Consider the following 20,656-nt stretch of genomic DNA (forward strand, 5'->3'; position numbering starts at 1 on the left):
GCCATTTTTCTTTTCCTTTTATTATTCTAGCCTGATACATGATTCAGATCATATAGTCCCACCATTAAAAGAAATTTTCATTTCATATGCATGAATATGTTTCCTAAATATATATTGTGTACCATGGACGTGGCTGGTATTCTGGAGGCCAAAAGAAAGTCTCAGATCCTCTGAAACTGCAGTTAAAGACAGCTGTAAGCAGCCTCACATGGGTGCTGGGACTCCAACCTGGGTCCTTTGGTCTTCACCACTGATCCACTACAAACCCCACTTTAACTCTTCATGAATGTTTGTAGTAACAAAAATCATTTTATTACTTTATTATACATACTTTGTACTAAAATATTTCTACTAATGAAAAGATTATCTTTAATTTAGTAGTAACATTAGATTTATTTGCTACAAGAGATCACATAGTTTTAATATTAGGTGTTTTGGGTAGACTAGAATAAAATTTGAGATACAAGGTTAATGAAATCAAGGTGGCCCAAAATAAGAAAGAGCAAGTAAGTTAACAGAATATGCTAGAACCATTAAATCATCTATGCTGGCTAATATCTTCAGTTAATATATGTTTAACTCTCTCTCTCTCTCTCTCTCTCTCTCTCTCTCTCTCTCTCACACACACACACACACACACACACACACATTGAGCTGATAAATGCTCTTATCAGCTTGAATAAATAAAATAAGATCTGCATTTGGATTTAAGCCTTTCCTTTCCATGTTTTTTTTTTATTTCTATGGATAGCTAGTTGTAAAAAAATCCAGAATGCAGTCTCCTCATATCAATTATACTTCTGAAGAATAAATAAGTGTCATTTGGTGTTTGATATGGAAAACTTTGCATGACGAGTGCACACTAGGAAACTGCTAAGTGAACAGGGAAATCAACTTATACACACTGGTGAATCGTACAGATGAGCTATCTTCAAAGTCTAGACATCATGGTGTAGCCTAAGATGTGGATGTGAAAGGAACAGGAAGAGCTGTTTTGCTCAGCTTAGTCACCCATTTGCAATTTTCAATGGAAATTAGCATTGTCAGTTTCCGTTATGCAGGCACAAACGTAGACACACTAAAAAACCAATTAAGTATTGATAACATAAATGTATATAAAGTAGATGAGGAAATTCTGTAAACCATTTGGAACTTCTCAGACATTGCAGAATTTCCATTTTGTTAAACAGATGTTACAAAAACAATATACCTTATTACAAAATCAACTTGACCATATTCTGTCTACTCAGCTTTAGCTAATTTAAGACAAGGTGGGTGTCAATGGGAAGAAGTATAAATAGAGTGTAATTAACTGAGGAGGGAAACTGTCTACCAGGTCCCAAATCCTGCATCTCATTACTAGCCTAAAATTAATTATTAAGACCATGAACAATGTGATAAATGTGTCCAAGTTGAGCTCACTTAACTTTTTTTTTTGTATGGTGGTGTGGTTTTGCACATGATAGGCAAGTGAGTTAATTCGTAGACCCCAGTGTTAAAAAAATCAGAATTACACAGGATTTAAACTCTAAAATTCTCCTTTGTGTCATGCTTCAGAATATGTCCTGCAAAGTTCATGTCATGTTCTGTTCTGACAACATGAACATTCTTTCTAAAACTGGTTGTTCAATTCCACACAATGATAAAAATACTCAGAGCATCACATAATGGGTCTCATCTTTTGAACTAGACTTTGGTTGGCATTTAAAGAGTCTAACAGAAGACTTAGCAAGTTTTTTGTTATTTATGGTCTTGATTTGTATATTACATTTTTTGTAACAATATGCATCGACCTTTATGTACTACATTCATTGATCTTCACAAGCTATTTACCTTCTTCAGTACTTGTGTTATTTACATTGAATGTGTCTTTGATTATACTCATTAAACACATTTTAGATATTATGCTAATTTATATATGTATTTGTATTGGTTTTGAGTTTTTATAACGAAGTTCTATCACCCCTATTTAATCAAGTTCAATATGCAACAAGTATGAGTTCTATATATTTACAAACTTTCTCTAGTGTTTTTGAAAAAAGAAATCTTTCTAGAAGTACTTTAAGTACACCCACCTAAATTTCCACATTTATCACCAACAGTCCCTCAGAAACATTGTAGCCACTATAATCTGCCCAACTATATGCAAAAGCCAGTATTTCCAAACCATGGCTCAAACTGCATGGGCTGGTGCTCTTTTATCTCTACCAGCTGTACAGGGTTTTGTTCCTTCCTTTAAGATCCATTTCTTACTCACTGAGGAAAACCTTCTCTTTTACTATGGGCCAAGCTCTGTTTTGTGGACAGTGTAAGTGTTACTCAGAATATTTAGATTCGATGGAAAAATAGGTGGGACAATACATTACTGTAACAAAGTAACTAAGTCTGTACAAAGAGCTAGGTCTATATAAAGTAGCACAGGGCCTGCTGGAGTTGGAGGGATGGCTAGAAATGGGTCTCAGGATGGACTTTACAAAAAGAGTATAATAGATGAATTTTGAGTGAAGAGTGAAATTTCATTCATCAGTGATTAGACAGAAAGCATAAAGTGTGGAAAAAATGACTAAGGAAGGCCTCAAGACATAAGTGTTCCTATCATCAAAAATGGTTTGCTTGTATCCCAAGGTTTCTGATGGTATAAAACTGTCTGCAAGGAGTCAGGGCAGATAGGGAAAACAATCTATAAAAGTGCTTACCTGACATTCTTACAAATTTGTGCTTTATGCTTTAGGCAAAGTAAAAAGAATCTTTAAAGGGTCATTTCAATAGTGGAGGAACAGCTTTGGGTAGTGGATAAGGAACTCTGAGATTAGGGAAATGGAAAGCAGGCTATAACACCCTTGTTGGACAAGAATGAGATCCTAAGACACACCATATCAACACAACCAAGTGAACTAGGTCACTAAAAGCACATGATTAGCTTCCTTATCGTCCAGCTTCTCATATCAGTATTCATCCATGCAATAACATTTACTGCTTTGTATGAAACCATGCTTGAGCCTGCCCCACTCCACCAGAATAAGACTTCAATTCCTAGTCACATTGGAAACATAGCTCTCCATCCCAAATAAACCTAAACCATGATGTTTCTTTACTTTCTTTATATTTACATTTGTGCCAAAATAAACTCAGTATTTGTTAACTGAGTGGTTTTTTTTTTACTACTCAGTTTCTATAAACTCCTAATAGCTTACTGCAAAATGTTTTCTATTCATACTGAAAAATCCAGTGATTTGAGTAATTTGAAATGATGGTGTCTTCATTAGGAGTGGAAACAAGTCATTAACTAAAATTTAAAGGCTAGACATTTCTCACACTTAGAAGTACTCACATTTTCCAAAAGCTAAACCCTATTCTACTACTATTAGCAATACATCCTTAATAATACCCTAAAGGGCACATACATGCATCCTATTGTAGATCCCCTTATACTTTATATATATATATATATATATGAATCCCCATATATATGAATAACAGCAAATTTTGTTCATATTTTTGATACTTCACTCTTTATGTCTGCTACCAAACATCCAGTCTTTTGATGCTAGGAGCACAGCAGTAAACAACATGTAGGCGTTAATATTTCACTTTCTACGTATGATTTTTAATAAAAGGTTTAGAATTATGAACAGTAAAATAATAGAAGGATCAAAGATGAAAAAAACACTTTTAGTTTGTGTATCCGGTTTAGCAAAGAATCCAAGAACAGGACATGGCATCCAGTGATAGCTTTAGTGATTACTTTTGTTGTTTTGCCTTTTATTTATTTGCTATGTTTTTAACTCAAAGCAATTTTTCAGTCCTCTAATTTCATCCTTCTTGAGGAAGAATTTATACCACTGACAAAGTCCCTTTCACACAGTTATATTTCCCAGAAGAATAATGGCAAAGCCTATACAGGGAGTTAAGTATGAGAAACCACAAACAAATGGTGCTGCAGTACGCTACAGGGCAGGAGCAGGTGCCTACTGCATCTCAGCATGGGGTGCACCTCAGAGAAGGCACAGTGAGCAGGAGGATGCCTAAGGTGAGTCTGAAATGCAGCCAGCAGCTGTAACCTGAGTTCAAGGAAACATAAGCCTGGTCATTCCAGTGAGTAAAGAGGGCAAAGACAGTTGGCTCAAGGCAAACATAAGTATTCCAGAGTACAGTCCAGGGACATCAATGTGCAAAGCTGGAATAAAGCATAAGTCATAATTGCAGGACTCTATAACTTTTGCTGCAGCACTTGATTTCTTCTGCTTTGACAAGAGATGCTTTTGGAGGGACTGGATCAAGCACATTTGTTTTAAGCTATGGTCAATTCAGTATTTATGAAAACTTCATATTAAAGATTCACCAAGAAGTATGACAGTTACATCATAAGAGAATTGAATGAAAATTTAATTATCATTTAGTGCAGAAAAGGAGGTTTTAAACAATTTAAAATGGGAAGTTTTCTATCTCAACACAAAGCTATTGTTAAACATCCCTTTGGCAAGATTTACCCACCACATCTTGTCCTGTTCTCACATTTACACATACACATTGCATATTTTCTATTTATTTGGTCCAAATCAACATACTATTGTTCAGAAAAAATTTCTATAATCTGTCTTCCATGAACCGAATTGTATGTAAATTGAATATTTCCTTAGTATTAGGTAAGCATATTCATCTGTTTATGTTTTTTTTTGCTATTGTTTGGTTAACACTTGAGATGATGTTAATTAATAATGTGAAAGTAATATAATTTTAATACTATGCTCAATCCAAAAATCAGCACTGCTTATTTCAGATTAATAATGATCTTTTTAGTTTCCTATGGTCCTGAGTAAGGAAAAATATATGATAAAATTATTTTAGGATGAATAGACTATTATAGTTTAGTGATAAATACGAAATATGTATTTTTGGATGATTTTAATGTAAATATGGCATGGTGGCTCTTGACTGTACTCTCAATACTTTGAGAGGCAGAGGTAGGCAGATCTCTGTGAGTTCAAGGTCAGCCTGGTCTACAAAATGAGTCTAGGACAACCAATGATACTCAGAGAAACCCTGTCTTCAAAAAATCATAAAAAGACTTCAAAAACTATTTTTGCTTCAATTATATATCACTTTCTTGCAAGTCATATCTTTTGTATGTTTCTGTGTAAAGTGATACACATGCATACATATTTATGGAGCAAAATAAATGTCTCATTCTTTTTAAACTTCTCAATACTCTACCACACTTGATCAAAATAGGCTTTTATAAATGTATCTTATTACACATTTAATTCTGCTATTTAGGTAATGAAATACTATATGTAACTCTATATTTTATAATGTTATCAATTCAATAAATTCATCTTATTAAATATAAATCACACATGTAATTTTAAATAAATAATAATATTCATTCTAGGGGAATTCAATTTTGCATTAAAGGAATAGAGCTGAAGGTAGAAAGTGATACCTTCAATGAAGCAGTTATAGTTATATGCTGTCATGCCAGCTACTACTTCCCTAAGGAGAATCCAGGCATGCTCAGTAATAGAAAGACATCATTAAGTAGAAGAAAAGGATGAGTCTTTAATTTTCTTGCTCCTCCTAGTCTGATGTTGTTTGTTCTTTTGAATCTAGCAGTGTCTGAGAAACACTGAAGCTCAGCTGAGTCTACCAACAGGCCTAGGTATGTTGAGTCCCATACAAAAGGTTGTTCAAGAGCTCTGATCAGTGCTCTTGTGGCTGCAGATGAGCATTCACCCAAAAGTCATTGCCTATTATTAACAGAAACCCACTCGTGGTGGCAAGTTGATAGTGAATTAACAAGTTCACTTGGCACCCTGTCTTCTAACTTTTGGATTTCCAGATCCTTCTGGGAAGTAAATGATAGAAGTGTTCTCGTAGCAGTACTTGTCCTCATGGCATGAAGTTGGTATCCTGCCAATGTGTTCCACACAGTTTGGGGCAAAAGCAACCACACAAGAGTCCAGGTCAGCACTTTAGCTTACCAGCTAAGACTTGTCATCCCACCCTCCCACTTCCTCCTAATAATAGCTTCATATAGTTACCAGAAATAGCATAAAGAGCACATCTTTCTAAACTCTAAGAACTACTGTTGGGCAAGGAGTTGAGAAGCCAAACTCGCTTATTCGAAAACAACACTATTTTCTCACTTTGTACTTTCATATAGCTCTCCTCTGTGTATATGAATGGACTTGAGTAGTAATGCCTTCTCCAATATGCAATATCTGTATCTTTAGGGGAACCATGTTTCCACTCAGTAAGTATCTCATATTTGACTGACCTAGGTGTTTACATTTGTACAAAACCTCCATGGAAGTTGATATTTTCAAACTTTTTTATTTCTCAAACTTTAAACCTGGGAAAAATTCAGTACAGTTTAGTTTGTAAAACTTTATTCTTTGTAACTCAAAATAATAAAGGCTAGCTTTCTTTGACTGAAACATATGGGGATTTCTCCATTAATTACTAGAGTTTGGTCAACCTACTAAGCAGTCTATTGCTAGGTCAACAAGTTCATATTTTTGATGGACTTTAATAGTGCCCTCACATTGAGAAATTGCACTAAAGTTAAGTCTGTTACATGCTTCAAACTCAAGGCCTTAGTGTGAATCAGGCACTTAGAGTAATTGACAACTATCCCAGCAACTTTTAACCCCTTGATGAACAGTCTTTGTCATGCAGTTGCAGAGCTGCCAGCCTGAGTACCTGGGCTCAAGTTCCAACCAGGACAAATGCCCTAGAGCCTGGGCTCAAATTACAGGTTTCTGACCACTTTAGGAAGGGAACTTTTCTAACTTGTACTTGGCTCATAAGTAAAATGGGAATATTATAAAGCTGGAGAAGTAAGGCTTTTGAAGAAATAACTGAGGTAAGGTAGAAAGAACATAATATAAAATGATTGCACTAAGAAAAAAATGAAGAAGTAATTATTAGAAATACTTCAATGGCAACAGAACAATGTTCAACCCTTCTTGTGTTTAAGATGTGCCTGCAGCTCTAGTGAGCTAGTGAACTTCAAGTAATTGGACATACAGCATTTTTGAAGAGCATGTTTATTCATAGACTGCAAGGACTTGGGAGAATTTGGCTGGACTATCTAGTAATGTGTTCTCCAATATCCAATTAGCCACTTAAGTATTGACTGAGATCTTTCAAACTTATCAATAAGCAGCTCAACAATTTCCACATTTGGGCTGTCCAAATTGGAAGGTTTACATTGATTAATTGTAATAGCAAGATACATGTTTTAACAATACAAAGCAAAATTAAAAGTGTATTATGAAGGCATAAGAAATTGAAAAATGATTCAATTTCAAATGTTGTATTAGGTATTGTAAACAGAATGCTATTTCCTCCTAACAAATTTATATATAAATGTACCTGTTTTCTGGAATGACATTTACATTTATACTGTATGTATTGGATTGTTTGCATGGAAATTTTAATGTAGATTCTCACTGAAGATTATTGTATGTCTTAGCTTTCATATTCAATTTAGAAATGTAGTTGTTTTCATGAAGCAGCAATCACTTTGATTTGAAGGATTTCTTTGAAGTTGAGTGGCTGTTACATACAATAAAATACTCTAGTCTTCAAAGTATAAGTCAGTGAATCTTCACAAGTATATAAACCAAATCACTCCCCAGCCCCAAAGCTTCACTCTTTGTCAACATCACCAGACAATTACCTCTATAGATTATATGTGTCTCTTTAACTATTCAGAGAAATAGGGTCATAATATTATTTATATGAGTTCTTGTTCTAAGGTGTGTCTTTGGTTTAGATTTTACTCAAGAAAAACAAGAAAACTAATTTTGTCATTACTCTGTTTGCCATAAATCACCAAATACAGTATATACTACTGGGCATCAATAATCAAAAGGACATCAAAATAATCCTAAAGTAAGATTACTTTACCTTTGACCATGAATATAACATCCTATAGCCACTACACTGAGTAGTTTCAGGGTTTTGTAATAGTTTGAAGAAATAAACCACTTCCATGTACTCTACATGGTAGATCAGCAGGAACCATAAAAATTTTAATAACTTAACTCTGAGGCTTCTTATTTCCAGTCTTGAAAAGAAAACCACAGAAGATTGATGGCCTTATCCTATTTAATGTCTATTTAAAGGCAAAGTAATACCTGAAATAATTTCTGAAGATCTTAAATCATATCCTGTTTACACACACACACACACACACACACACACACACACACACACACAGAGAGAGAGAGAGACACAGACACACACACAGACACACACACACACTGTAAATAATAAGGCAGAAAAGAAATCTGAGGAAGCACCCTGCCTATTACCACTTCTGTACTGTAGTAGAATTATTTGGAATCTATGTAGAAGACAGGAAACATAAAACCATGGAGTCATAGAAAAACTCTAAAGAAAATGGCTGAGCAAAATTATATTTTAAACCCAATTCAAGCTTTCCAAACTTACTATTCAGGAAACTATGCAACTACATCTATTTCTGTATATGTATTCCTACATCAGAAAAAATTGAGCCATAAAATTGTACAAAAGTATATGATAATATACATGTAGGTTTTACATGATATTTTAGTAAGATGCATTTTTAACATAAAAACTTCTTTAAAATTCTATCAGGAATGTTTAGAGTGTTTTAAAACTTGTTTGCAAAGTGAGTTTTAAGAGTAATTTTATTATAACAACACAGAACTTGGCTATGACAAAATGTAATTTTTCATCGATATTGACCTGTGCTCAGCCAGTTGGAGAGACACTGACTGGGAGAGACACAGAAGTGGCCACCTAGGAGCTTGTGAGACTTACAAAACAACTAAAAATAGCAGAAATGGTAATGCAATTCAAGTACTTTGACTTGTCCAATGATGTGATTATTTTTAGGTGATCAGTTTAATTGTCATATTTCACTTAATGATAGCCAAAATTGGAACAAAATTATACTGTCATATATATGAATATATAGGAATAAAAATATAATTTGTTCCTGATAACCTTAACATCTATTTTAAATTTTAAATTCTTAAAGCTCAAATATATTTGTAGCCTACCTGAAACAAATATATAAGTAAATTTAACTTTTGTATGAAAATTTCAAAAAGAAAACCCAAATTATAAATTGGATACCTATGCTTATGGTGGCCATGTAAAAGGTTCCTATTATTGATAGATAATTACACTATGGATCTTAAATATCATTAAAATGTATTTTCTTGCTTTTGTTTTTGTTGGCCATGTTCTGGGAACCCAGCTCAATGCCGGTGTAAGCTAAAAGTGGTCTGCCATTGAAGTGCAGCCTCTGCCCGGTGCTATTCTAGATAATGAGGGAAAGTGCCATTAAGTACAGGATGGGGATAGAGGACAGGCTTTATCTTAAGGGTGTAAGGCACTTGTTAGGAATGTTTTTATATTTAACATTTATTGAGTCATATAATTCTTACATAGAATATTTTTCAACTTTTGAATCAAAGCTTAAGAAGAATAACATTAAGACAACCATATAAAACAAACAAAAAACTCATTGTCTTCATTATTTTTTTTCTTCATAAGATGAAAATTTGACAACTGAAAGACTACTGCATGATCAAAATGTAAAGTTAAATTAATTAATGGAAAGTAAGTATATAATAATTTTTTAAAACATTACTGCTTTGGAATTTAGATTTTAGAAGTTCCATATGTGGATTTTGTGTGCAGGTATGCTTCAAGAAAATGGTATCAAAGACTAATAACACTGACCACAAAAAAGGCACAATGAAGTAAAGAGATTCCACCTGTTGCCCAGTTCATGCCATCTACCACTCTGTGTTCACAGTTACCAGCTTACTTTTTATGATTGTCTGAAGCAAATAATGCTCCTATGCCATATTCTAAACTGAATAACAAAGACTTTGAGTTTTCACATTTGTAATCTTTGGGCAGGCAGGTCAGAGAGTTTGAGTAATTTGGTCCCTAAACTAAAATTACTCAACAGAATAAGAAAACAAACACAAATTCTGTGGATCTGAGGAATTCTGTAATGGTAACTGTGTTGTGGTCATTTGATAGTCAAAAGCTGACAGATGCCTTTTGCTGTGCAATAGTAAGAAATGCTCAGTAGGTTTCACAGAGGAGGAATCAATTAATGAAATTTGTCCTAATCAAAGCCTTTTCAACAAAGATAACCTATCTTTTTATCTACACTGGTAGACTTCAAATATAGTTACTCTGCATCATTTTGTTCTGTATTTTCCACTTCTCCTAAAACAAACAAACAAGTAACAAAACCAAAACAAAACAACTCATAGATATTTTATGTACCTGTAGAAACTGTATGGATAATGTACATAATATCGCATTCTACTGTAAATGTATTCAATTTACAATATAGGGCCAGAGAGCCAGTATGTGTTTTTATTAGATAAAATGATTACAATGTATTTTACTTGGAGTATGTTACCTTATAGTATTGCCACAGGGTTCCAGAAGCCTAGAGACAAAATTGGAATAGCCAAAAGAAACAAAGTAATAATCTACACAAAGTTCAGATCATAATTTTACTAGTAGGCTGCACTAAATAATAAGTGAACTTAAATCCCTATACCTAACTAAGCCCACAAAAATTTGAAGGTACTTGAGACAGGAATCCTAACTTGAAGGATTCCTTTCAAGCATTTATTTATTTTTCTTTCTCCAATACTTTTATAAAGCTAAAGCTTTTGGTGGGTGCTTAACTACTGCTGTTGAATGACAAACATAAAACAGTATTTTTCCATTTTCTTTGATCTCCTTTCAATTTGTTTTTGTAAAATGTTATTAAAATATCGTTAGTAAAATATAAATGTGATGCAACCACTCTCATCTCCTGTGCTACACTCTTGTGCCTAATAAAGCTTAAAATCTTTGAATGGTTCAGAAAACCTGTCTCTCCTACTCTCTCTCTCTCTCTCTCTCTTTTTTTTTTTTTTGTTTGTTTTTCGAGACAGGGTTTCTCTGTGTAGCCTTGACTGTCCTGAACTCACTTTGTAGTCCAGGCTGGCCTCGAACTCACAGCGATCCGCCTGCCTCTGTCTCCTGAGTGCTGGGATTAAAGGCGTGCGCCACCACGCCCAGCTTCTCTCCTACTCTCTTGAACATGGACCTAGATCTCCATTCCAAGAGTCCTCCTGTCAGTGGCATGGACAGATTGTGCCTTCCTCTGTGCAGATCTTTCTCTCTATCTCTGAGTTTCCTCCCTCAACACTTCTTCATGTTTACCTGGAGAGTCCCTCTCACATTTCAACTTTAAGTTTAATAACTACACTTCAAGAAAATATTGGATCAGGTCCACTATTTTAAAAATTCACACAGCATATAGCCATTCTTTAAACTATACCACTATTTTTAATTCCCATATATAATATGCCTCTCAGTAGAATATAGAATGGCTGACAAGGTAGGAGCTACTTCTAAGTGTACTCAGAATTTCATTCCACAAGTCTAATACTCTGGCATTTCCAAAGCAGTCAATCTATCCTTATGTATAAAAAGAGAGATGAATAAATGAATGTATGGATGCATATCATCAAATCTCTGGTATTAGTAAAGCTAGATAAAAGAATTTCATTAAGACGGTACTTCACTAAAGACATTTACCACACTGCCAATGCCAATGATATTAATGTGCCTTTTTAATACTTTAAATAGAGAAACTGAAAGAAAATGACATCACAAACTAGTATGATATATTAACTTGTGGCCCTAAAATGTCTAGGGGCTCACTTAGATCCAAGAATCACAAGAATAACTTAATTTCTTATTGATCTTCATTTTATCCTTACTTTTAAACTTGATGGTCATGAGCTTCTCTAAGTTTTTGAAGCTGCTAGAAAACTATCAGTACCTTTAAGTAGAAACTTATTAATGGCATGGATGCACTTAGATGAGTACGATTCAGTGAAATATCTATATGTTTCATAAGCATCCACCATTCAAGAACTACGGCATTGTTAGGTAGCTGAGTTCTGAGACCAACACTGGGGGTCAAAACATCAATAAGGGACCTGTTTCTGGACAATTTTGTATGTAATTTTTCTCTTTGCAAAACATCCCATTCACTCTCCTAGCAAAAAATGAAGTTCATCTATGGGAAGAAAGAAACCTACTTAGCATATGAGAAGAGACATGCTTTGGAAAGAAGGTGTTTATGTTTTTATCTAGACTCAGCCACTAATCTGGTTATGAAGCATAATTTTTCTGGTGTTCTCTCTCCATTGTTACATGAATATGTAAGTAGATAAATAAATTTTATTAGTTTCAAGTAAATACAGTAAGGATAAAATAGAATTCATTCACCAAACATATTCTGGAAAGGCATAGGCACAGATTGTCTCAGGCATTCTAGATGGGGAAGATAAATCAGATTGTTCTCACTATATTTTGTTATGATATTTTTACTTCTTAAATGTTTTAAATAGAAGGCTATTGCAATAACTTTGGACTTCTTAAACTAAGAATAAAAAGAATTGTAGAGGTGGAGATGTCTTAATTCTGTTTTTGATATTTGCTTAACCGTAATCTTTCCTGAACATTTTCTTTAATAAATATTTATTTATTTTGTTTTTAAATTGCTTTTATAAAGAAATGGGTAATCAGTGTAAATACTGAGTGGAGATAGAGCTCTGTTTACACTTCATCTGAATAGAAATCATCTTGCCCAGTTGTCAGTGCGTGATCGGTGTTGGGAGAGGCATCCACTCAATTAATTATTCAATAGTCACTTGAAACACATGAAACAGAGAAAATAAGCAAAGCAAGGCCAACGCTTCTGGAAAGACAGACTATGTCTTAATCATCTCATCCCACCTCCCATTTTTCTGATAATCAAAAGAACCCAGCCCTTTGTTTTCCTCCCCTAACTAGTGATGATCTTTGTATTCTCTTTTAGCTCTAATTTTCAAAATGAATCAATGCTCAGAACAATCCTATCCAATTTACTTTCTTGAGATGATTTTTCTTAGGCATCAGATACAATACTGCTCCAATATTCATCCTGTTAATTCCAAAGTATGCACCTTACAGAAAGAATTATGCATTTGCAAAAACAAGGTATATTTTGGAAACATCTAATTCTGTTTCTTTTTAACATTATTTTTTAGGCTTTCTCCAGTCTTAACAGTTCCTGATTATGCATGATCCTTGGATCCCTACATTAAAATGCATAGAAATATTTTTAAAATTCATTTAAAACACTCTCCCACACAGTACAAGCTGTCATTGTGTCATGTTTGTTTCTTAATTTAAGAAAGGAAGTTATGTTTCATTAAGCTGCCTTCTTTATCATTTAAACTGGCATTAGGATGCCTAGAAAAGTATTTTTCCATAAAAACAATATTTGCCATTAATCAGTGCAAATGTGCACAACTTCAAGTAGAACTACTGAATTCATCTCCTCTATGATAGTCATGACTTACAATTCAGCTAGATTTAGTAAAGGAAAAAGATTGTTCTGTTTCATTTTTGTAAAACATGAAATCTGATCTTGTGTCCATGGAAATTTACCAGCAGAGCAGAAAGTGCTATGTGGGACACGGGATTCAGACATCTATAATTACTCATACCAGAATACCTAACATAAACCCATATGAAAACAAAGCACAGTTAATAATTCTTAAGCATCCCACCACTGTTGCCATGAAAGCTACAAACCAGTCCTGAGTAACACATTTTTCCTTCCTAACTATCTCTCTTTGCTCTTTAAAAGCAGTTACAAATTTCATCAAATCTTCCTTTCTTTTAAAGCCAAATGAGAGAAAGATGCCAAGTCTAATAAGAATTACAAAGGCTCAGTAGTATAAGCCTAAATTAAAAAAAAAAAAAAGGAAGAAACAAACAAAGAAGGAAGGAAGGAAGGAAAAGCAGACATCAGGCAATAAAACACAGTCACACAGAGCTTTTGTCCCTGTCTTTTCTCCCACTCCAACAATAAGCACCATATAGCCATGCACTGGCTGCCTTGATTTAACCCAAAGCTATGTACATGCTGGAAACCAAGACATCCACACTGTTTATCCTCTAATACATTCATGTTTCATTCTAACCATATCACCATTCACTCTCTTTTTATAGGTTTCCCTGCATTCATACAAGAATAATTTCCTGGGTCACCGTCATTAAAAAAAAAAAAAAAACCTAAACAAAGAAGAATACACACAAAACTGAATTTTAGGTGTAAAGGGGCGAAGATAATGCTTAGTTATGCTTTATTTTAAGCCCTAAGGACCACGGAAACCACTTGACTTCTGCTACTCAGATAAATGTCATCAGTTGGGTATCCTTGGAAAAATCTTTTACCATCACTCACATGCACCCTGTTCATTAGCTTGGACAGTCTTCCCGATCCAGCGACACCTAAATTACTCTAGTACTGTTGTTACCAAGCATTTGTTAACCAAGAAATACGTTATCTCATCTCTAACATTCCTCAACGTTAGCTGACCTCTCTCACACTTGAAGAAACCAAAGATATCACAAAAGTCTCCTTAAATATGGCAAATCTGGGATTGGGACATAACTATGGAAACAAGTGTTATTTTTTTTAAAAGCCTCCTGTTCCTGAAGAAAATGTCTTCTCTTTCCACACCAGGAGCACGTCTTGGATGTGCAAAAGCACCAAGGGCCTATGGACTGTCGAGAGTGCTTTGACCAGTAACCATGTGGACAACTCTGTTGTGGCCCTAGGCTGCTTACCCTCCCTTTAATTTTCTCACCAAACACAAGTTCCGTCTTCTAGACGCAAGGTCTGTGTGCTTTAGTTACTGAGCGTACAGGACAGTTAAGGACCATTTAGCTGGGCAGTGGCGGTAGGAGTAGAGAACGTGACAACCTTGGACTGGGGTTTAGCAAGACCATTCTACTGGTTACATGGAAGGAAGTAGAGGTCCATGGACATGGTCTCAAAAAGAAAGGGAAGCATGCCCACTAAGAGGCTGCAAAGAGGTAGCATGGTTGGCGAGGGACAGGCCTTCACCGGAGGCATCCGGAGGAGGAAGGCCCCATGCACTGGCCTCCCGCCCAGCCCAGGCCGAGGCTCCACGGGGTTCGGGCAGGCCTTACCTTGGCTGCAGTCCTTGCCGCGGAAGCCTGTCCTCGAGCAGTCGCACACAGCCTGATCGTCGACCACTGAGCACACGCCTCCGTTGAGGCACACGCCGCCCTCGCCCTCTTCGCCCGCCTCGCACGGGCTCCCACCGCCGCTGTTCGGCGGCTCGTCATCCAGCTTGACCTCGCCGCTGTCCACGGGCAGCGCCAGCGACGAGTTGACCCTGACGTCGCGGATCCAGCCCTTGAAAGGCTCTCGCTCCCTCACTGAGGCCAGTGTGAGCTTGAGGGCTGCGGCGCGCAGTTCGGGGGGCAGCCCACCCACGAAGAGCCCGCTGAACACCGTCATGTCCCTGCGCTTGGACTTGACCTCCACCCACTTAGCCTCGGCCTGGTCGATGTAGAGTGTGGTGTTGCGGAACTGTCGACGGATGCGCACGCTGTGCCACGCGCCATCGTTGACCGGCGTGTCTGCCAGCAGCGTGGCGGGCTCAGCGCAGAAGATGGAGAAGCTGAGCTGTAGGCGGCCCCCGCGCGTCAGAATGAGCTCCAGGAAGTCACAGAAGCCCTCGTCGTCAAAGTAGAGCACGAGGCCACGAGCACTGCGCGTCTTCAGCTGGAAGCTCATCTCGCTCTCGCAGCATGCGTTCCACTTGGGGAAGCGTGTCCACTGGCCCTCAGCGCCAGGGAACTCGAGCCCGCTGCCCAGCTCTGCCCAACAGCCCAGCAGTAACAGTGACAAGCATAGGAGAAAACAGCCCCCGCGCTGGACCAGCGCCGTCCCCATGCTCGGGGCTGGGGTGCGGCGGGGGGGAGCCGGGGGCGACAGGGTCGAAACGGTCCTGGACACCGTCACGGAGAAATGGGGGTCCACAGAGTAGTGGGAGGAAGAGGGGAGTTGGGAGGGGCACACCCTCCTTTAGCTCTTTTTTTCTTCTTCTTCTCTTCCAGCAGCCCCTTCCTCTCTCCCAGTTGTCTCCTTCCAACTGGAAAGCAGAGACCCCAGTAGTACAGGATAGCCACAGACCTTCCAGGCCAAAGGGAGGATACACTTTGGAGGCAACGTTCTGAAAAAGATGGCCACTGAGGCTCAAAGAAATTCACTGATCCATTTGCATCCAAGGATACAAAGTAAGGGCATCTGTCGCACGAACAAATACTTCACTCTTCCAAGACCAACACCTGCAACGTGCCACCAGTGTGGTGCCAGCGAAAGAGTCAGGAGGAAACACACAACTTTGCTCAGGGAGTGACAGGAAGCCAACAATGAGCCAGTATCTTTGGCTGCTTGGAAGGCCTAGAGGCCCCTCCAGATGTTGACTCCACGCACAAACGGAGAAAGCACACGAATAAGTAGTGCCAGGAAAACTTCAGAGGCCTGCTTCTTCTGTCATATCACAGGCTTCCAGCACCACTGCAGCCAAGGCCAAATTTCCTGTGCATCCCCTCACAGGCTGATTCAATTTCTGTTTACCAGCCTTGTCAGTAGGTCTCAAACCCTGTTGTGAAACAGCCAGAAGCTGTAAGATGGTGAAATCAAATCCCAACAGCTCTTCTCTTTTCTCCGTCTCTGCAAGGCCACCCTAAGATGCCAGCATGTCAATTGGTTGTATGTTGGTGATGCATTTTTATTTTATTTTGTCTTTTTAAAAGTACCCAGAAATCTGTGGAGAATTAAAATAAAAATTAAGGCCTGTAGTCATGTATAGTATCATACAAATAATTACTCAGCTAGGAAAACCAGTGGTTTATTAAACCAAAGTATCAATCTTGGTGTGTGTGTGTGTGTGTGTGTGTGTGTGTGTGTGTGTGTATGTGTGTTGTTCCACGGTAAGGCCTGGTGTTTCCTAGTATTTAATGTCATAGTCTTACAGCAAGCTATTACAACCTTGAATTTACCATATCTGTTCATTAGTAACCAGGATTTTTAGAACAATTTGATTATGATTTTCTTTCCAATTTTTCAAGGGAGTTTTAATTTCCAAAATATATGAGGAGAGAAATGGAAAGCCTTTTCAAAGGTTTTCTACTTCACTCTGTGCTAGTTACATACAGAGTTAATACAACCTATTCAAGCCTCAGTTAAGAGCAAATTTTATAACAGAAAAATACATGAAACTTTCAGCTGGAAGATGCTAGCTTGTATTTGAATAGCATCCTACTACTTCCCTTGCCTCCGAGACAACAAGAATGTAGTGGCTTCTTGAGAGTCTTAAAATTTTCAAGAAAATATATTCTTTCTTTTTATCAAGTACATAATCTGTTATAATACAAATCATCTACCTGGAGCCAAATTTGTTAGTATTTATATCCTTGATGCTATAATATTAGTTCTTTCAAAAATGTGTGTTTGATATTCTGCTTAACAGCATAGAGATCTGATGCCTTCTCAGGTCTTTATCTGGCTGTCAGTCATAAGAATTTGTGTGGTCAGAACAGCAGTTGGCATGTATGTCACCTGAGCTGTTAAGGCTCTGAGATGCTAGAATTTAAAGTCATACCTTTGAATCACTCACTATGCCATTAAATCACTTTTTTTTTTATTTCAACTCAAATCTGACAGGCTTTTGAAATGGTACAGAAAAAATAAATCTTCAAGGGAGGGGGCTATGAATGTTGAAAACCAAATAACTCACATTTTGAGAAAAATTAAAATACATCATTTAATCATTTTAAGCAAGCATATCTCACTACCTCACACACACACACACACACACACACACACACACACACACACACACACAAATTTATTGCTTGGACAGAGAGTTCACTATCCAATTAACACTTTTCCCCCCTATAAGCTGAAACTAGCAATAATTTATGGCACCGCATTGTGGCTGTTCCTCTGTGGAGGGAGCTGAAAGCATTTCTTTTCAGTTCAGAGCAATCCCTACAGGTGTCAGCTGAGAGCCATCAAGCTAGGGGATCCCACTTCAAGTTCCTCCCCAGATGAAATTGATGACTGGTTCTCTTCTTTTGACAGATACACGCCACAGAAATACCACACACAACACAGACACAGCACATACAGACACACACACACGCGCGCACACACACATACACACACACACATCTCACAGATACAGAACATACACCTCACAGATATAGCACACTCTTAAATGCTGCTCTGTACCAAATGGTAATAAAAATCTCAGTTGCTTATTTATTATGGCTGATACCATCCTTACCACCAGCTATTACAAGTTATAGCTTGCCTATTCCTGGGCCAAACCTAAAGGAAGGTGCTTTTTAAATGATCAACAATAGCATATTATTCAGTGTACTTTCTTGATTAAGTATGATGAGGAATACAGTAAATGTTCAATATTTAGCAAAATAAGTCTGGTCTATCACAAGAGCAGTGCTTTGAGGCCATTCTCAGCTTGTGTGTCTCAAATATCTGTCTCTGTCTATGTCTGTCTGTCTCTGTCTCCTCTCTCTCTCTCTCTCTCTCTCATATGTGTGTGTGTGTGTGTGCGCACGTGTGGAGAAAGAGAGAGAGAGAGAGAGAGAGAGAGAGAGAGAGAGAGAGAGAGAGAAAGAGAGAGAGAGAGAGAGAGAGAGAGAGAGAGAGAGAGAAGGAATAGAGATAGGCTGGCTAGCTGACTGTTTAGCTTATTGTATTAATTTTACATACATCACATAATCTTTTTGCCTCCTCTCTTGTGTCTTCCTCCTCCAATGCACACCTTGATAATTTTGTAAAGGGTGGAGGAAAGGTGGGGAAACCCTGGAAGAATGTATATATTCTTATCACAAGGGAGGTCAGCTGGCTCTCCAGTTCCTAGAGGAAGCTCATTGTGTGAGAGACAGTAACTGTGTTTATATGGAGAAAGATGATTCTCTGTAGGTGCCCAGAAAGACCTGGTGAGTTCACAAAATAGAGGATGAAATAAAGGGATCTGAAATACAACCATACTGCAGCCAAAACAAGAGCGGTCTAATTCAAAAGCTGTCTAACAGACTCATTAATCTTTTCTTCCGTTTCTAGAACAAAATTCATTCCCAAGTCACTGGAAGGATCAATACAGTATGCTGATCAGCTGCAGTTGCATTTATTTTATCATGTTTTTAGTAACACACACACACACACACACACACACACACACACACACACACATACACCTCTCTCAGAGACATGAAACCTTTCAATATATATCCCCATACAGAATTGAAATATATGAGAGAAATTTTACAAGTTGTATCTTTTTGCCTCTGGCTTTTGCAAAGTACCTCAATACCAATGCACACCCAAAATTCTCCCTGGCTTTCCCGCCCAGTCTCTAAGCACCATCTCTAACACCAGTGCAGTTTCTTAGAGCCTGAAGTCTACTGCACAAATTAAGGATGGGCACAATCAGGACTGATGGGAAAGAAAGAGAAAGAAAGAAAGATGTAGATTTGTTTTATTTTATTGTTTTGGTTTCTAACTACCTTTTCTCTTTCTTTGGATAATAAATCACTGCATTTAGCCTTTAAGTTACTACCTAGTTCCACCATCTCATCTTCTTGCCATTTGGAAGGCTACATGCAAAACAACCAAAATCTCCACTCCTCCACCCCTCCACCACCCATCCTTCTCTCTGTATTTGTGACAGATCCTGGCCCATTTACAACAGGGAAAGATACCCTTCTCCAGCTAGCCTCGCCCCATCCCCTCCCCCAGCCTAAATTGAGCTCCTTTACCTGCCTGGTTATTCCCCTTAGCTCGAGCCAGAGCCTGAAGCATACATCGGTCAAAGCGAATTTCCTGAGGTCTAAGGATAAGGCGACTGCTGCTGCCTTTTTCCGAGGCGTCAGGCTTGCGCGTCTATCTCCAAGAGTGCGGAAGGGAAGAGCATGCAACGGAGGGGAGCAGCAGGGGGAGCGGGAGGAGGAGGAGAAGGGAAAAGGGAAGGAAGAGGCGGTGGTGAAGCCCGAGAAGGCTGGGTTACGTGACGCCGGGTGCTGTCCTTCTGAAAGAGAAGGGCGGAGCTGAGCTCTCCGCAGTACCATGGAGAGCGGCCGGCCGGTCCTTTAGCTGGGTAACCGGTGGCCTTAGCTGGCAGCCGCAGCCCCTTCCAAGTTCATATGCTGAGAAGCAAGGTGCTTCTTCCTTTTCCTTGTCCCCTTGCAGGGGGAACCTGCGGGATAAGACTTGCCACAAGCACTTCTAAGTAGTCACTCGCCGAGAGAGAGAGAGAGAGAGAGAGAGAGAGAGAGAGAGAGAGAGAGAGAGAGAGAGAGAGAGAGAGAGAGAGAACGAGAACCAGAGTCACGTAGCCTACTGAGCATGCCCAGGCCCCTGTTAGACCCATGAAAATCTTGTGGAGATTCCACTTCTCCGGGATTTAGTCGTGATTGGGCGGGGGTACCTGAGAAGATGCCAGGAAAGGACTCAGCAGCTAAAAGGGAAGGAGCAGAAACCGAAGAGCTGGGGACTAAGACGACTGGCTGTGAGCACCTGGGTCTCTTGTTATGAATCCTTGCGAAGCTAGAGATTCTTTGAGGAATTCTGTAGGAGGCAAGACTCAGCACCCGCACTGGCTTCCTGTGATACCAAGTGTTCCTGCCCCACCCCTTTGCTGTAGCCCTGGCCGAGCCATCTGACTAT

At 38.2% G+C, this 20,656-nt stretch overlaps 1 protein-coding gene across 32 annotated transcripts in view; it reads right to left on the reverse strand.

Annotated features, from left to right (window-relative positions):
* Positions 1-20,282, reverse strand: part of NRXN1 (neurexin 1) — a 1,076,640-nt gene extending 1,056,358 nt beyond the window's left edge. For 7 of the 32 annotated variants that reach the window (XM_084793830.1, XM_084793826.1, XM_084793838.1 and 4 more), the window contains exons 1-2: positions 19,750-20,232; positions 15,079-16,727 (exon numbers count right to left, since the gene is read on the reverse strand). In XM_084793830.1, coding sequence (XP_084649956.1) covers positions 15,079-15,850 — 772 coding nt within the window. In that variant the 5' untranslated portion in view covers positions 15,851-16,727; positions 19,750-20,232. Of the gene's footprint in view, positions 1-15,078; positions 16,728-19,749 lie in introns of all 32 variants that reach the window. The other 25 variants (XM_084793842.1, XM_084793841.1, XM_084793839.1 and 22 more) reach the window with 6 other exon arrangements.
* Positions 20,283-20,656: the final 374 nt, after the last annotated feature.

The sequence above is a fragment of the Acomys minous genome (assembly GCF_964271855.1).
Source record: "Acomys minous genome assembly, chromosome: 8".
Classification (NCBI taxonomy): Eukaryota; Metazoa; Chordata; class Mammalia; order Rodentia; family Muridae; genus Acomys; species Acomys minous.